The 2,490-nt window shown below is 46.6% G+C and overlaps 2 protein-coding genes across 2 annotated transcripts; both read right to left on the bottom strand.

Annotated features, from left to right (window-relative positions):
* Positions 1-2: 2 nt before the first annotated feature.
* PpBr36_11483 (uncharacterized protein) lies at positions 3-434 on the bottom strand (the record flags this gene model as incomplete). Its single annotated transcript, XM_029898583.1, has 2 exons — positions 3-98; positions 285-434. Coding segments are annotated over 2 exons (246 nt in total), but the record flags the coding sequence as incomplete, so codon positions are not given.
* Positions 435-1,001: 567 nt separating this feature from the next.
* On the bottom strand, positions 1,002-1,519 carry PpBr36_11484 (uncharacterized protein; the record flags this gene model as incomplete). Its single annotated transcript, XM_029898584.1, has 2 exons — positions 1,002-1,268; positions 1,301-1,519. The coding sequence occupies 2 exons, from the start codon at positions 1,517-1,519 to the stop codon at positions 1,029-1,031; spliced, it is 459 nt and encodes a 152-aa protein (XP_029743082.1). The 3' UTR covers positions 1,002-1,028.
* Positions 1,520-2,490: the final 971 nt, after the last annotated feature.

A 2,490-nucleotide genomic window follows, 5' to 3' on the forward strand; every position in this document is an offset into this window, starting at 1 on the left:
AGTTCAAACCCGAGTGCCGCCTTCAGTGTCTCGTTCGTCGAGATGCAATCCCGCAGCTGAGTGTTGGCATCCGAAGCAGCGGAAAGCTTCGATTCGAGCTTTTGGTTTTGATCCCATAGCATTTTGTAGCTTTCGAAAAGGTCACTGTAGCTTTGAGATATTTTGTTACACTCCCGGCGGGAGGCTTCGATTAGATGGACTGCATTCCACAAATAACGGTTGATTGCGTCATACGTATCCTAGCCGAGTTAGCGACGAAAGTAAGAAATCATCAATGTGCGTACCGTCTGTCCGTTGGCCTCCAGCCTGGGTTCTTGCGAGCCGGCTATAGAGACACTTGGCATACTGCATTCCATCCGGACTGGCGATGTTGCGCACGGCGGGCTCTCAAGCCTTGGGCTTGTGCCTTGTTTGCTCGCTGGAACGTCAGACATGGGTATTTAACAACTGACCAAAGGTTTCGGCTGAGATAAACTGATTTTGTAAAGAAGCTCGATTTTGATAAGCCAACCATACAATGAAAGCTCGGGTTGAGCCATGCCGGGAGGGTCAAATATATCTTCTGTCGCTGTCGGGCTTTTGATTCTCTCGACATTTCAACACCAGCTCTACTTTTGCTTGCCTCCCAAAAGCTGTCCGGTACATGGGCCAATTCTTGGGTTCCGTCGCCTGGTTTTGTTCTTTGCTCATCCGTCCCTGTTTCCGATTGCAAAAGCTTCCTTTTACTTTGTTTAATTCTTCTTCTGCCTGTGGTGAATATGTTTTTCCGCCAGCAGTTTAGCTTTAAATCTTTATTTTATTTTGCTAAAGTGGATTTGTGCTTTTCATAAATAGAGACTTTCCCAGATTCCGCGGCCTTTTATTATGAATTGACAGCTCGTTGTTCTGATTATCTGTTTACAAACTCCCTTTCTTCATGCAGAGTATCTTCAACTGCCCACTGGCTAGTCGTCAACTACCTGAAAAAGAAAAAAAAAGAAACCAGCCATCTCCAAAAATGCTTACCAGCCCGGCTCTGACGCTTGGCCTCATGCCTGGATCCTAAGGTCTGGGATCTTAGGAAACTGTCCTAATCGCGTTATTTTTTCAGATAAATCCAGCGCGGATTCACGTGAATGATCCGAGGTCCTCTTTCGAATAGGTGTCTTCCGTTGGTCTCGACCTGGCTTTTGCACCTTTTGTACCTTTTGCACCTTTTTCTTGTGCAACATGTTAAGCATATCCTCAATATCGCTTGGCTTGTAAATCTTCGACTTCACTGAAGCTTTCTAGAGGCGGAGTGTTAGGTCTGTCCATGCACCGGTCGGCGAGTGAAGCAAACCTTTTCCGTGATCTTTCCGTCGCAATTGTATCCTTCCGACTCGAAGACGACAAACTCGTCCTTGTCTGGGTATTCTATATAGAGAGCCAGCTCGACCCCGGACAGTTTTCCGTATTTGTAACACTTGCTCAGCAATCCTTTGAGGTTTCGATTGATTTTCTTCTGGTGTCGCTGCTTGCCTTGTTCTCGAGGGTTCATTGTGCATCTCCGAAGGGACTGAGGATTCGAATATAAATATGAAACAAAAGGGATATCTTGAGAGTTGCGACAGAACAGACCCTAAATACAGGATTTGTCCAAATCCGGGCTGGCAAGCTGAATGCCAACGGTGTGACGTTGAAATTCCGGTCCCATGTACAGGAGGGAAATGGCCCCATATTCAAATGGGGATCCAGGCCCAGAACTTGGGCACCTTACCGGCACAAATTATTTGTGGGGCCAGGTTAGGAACACCGACGAGTACGACGTAACCCGTCACAGTTGTTGGAACACAGTTGAAGTCAGGTTCACGAACCAGGGATAAAGTCCAAATACATGACGCAATAGACTCTAGTATGCATTGATACCAGCCCTACCGGTTGTGATTCTGTTCGGCTAGTTTCGTTTCGACACTTGGCTAGAGGACACAAATTAACAGCTCCTAAAAAGGTCCAAAATTGTAAAAAAAAAAACCCCCAAAAAAAAAACCCGACAACAGTCGACAGGTTCGGAGACATAAAGAAAAGACAGAGGACTAAGGCCAACATAGAACCGCCCTACAGATCCACAATCTACTCATATAACTCCTTTAACGCCTTCACTTGTGCCTCTACCTGCGCTGCCCATTTTTCCAAACTACCGATCTTGTCGTCTACTTCCTTTTGAAGCCTCTTTAGCTGAGTCTCTCTCCTACATAATTACGTCAGTGACATGTTGTATGCTATCCATTAACAAAAGCACAAGTACTTACTCGCTGTTAAACACCTCTAACTGTCTGACATGTTCCTGTAACCGTCGAGAAAATAGCTGCTCACAATGCTGCTCATCGTGCTGTCCACAGCGCTGCTTACAGTGCTGCTGCACAATCTGCTTCACAACCTGTACCAGGCCTTCTGCACTCTCAGCGGCCGTGTTGTCTTTTGCCGTCGTGCACGGACTGTCTTCCGACGAAGGATGACTTGGTGCCGGCT

This window comes from Pyricularia pennisetigena (assembly GCF_004337985.1).
Source record: "Pyricularia pennisetigena strain Br36 chromosome Unknown Pyricularia_pennisetigena_Br36_Scf_60, whole genome shotgun sequence".
Taxonomy (NCBI): Eukaryota; Fungi; Ascomycota; class Sordariomycetes; order Magnaporthales; family Pyriculariaceae; genus Pyricularia; species Pyricularia pennisetigena.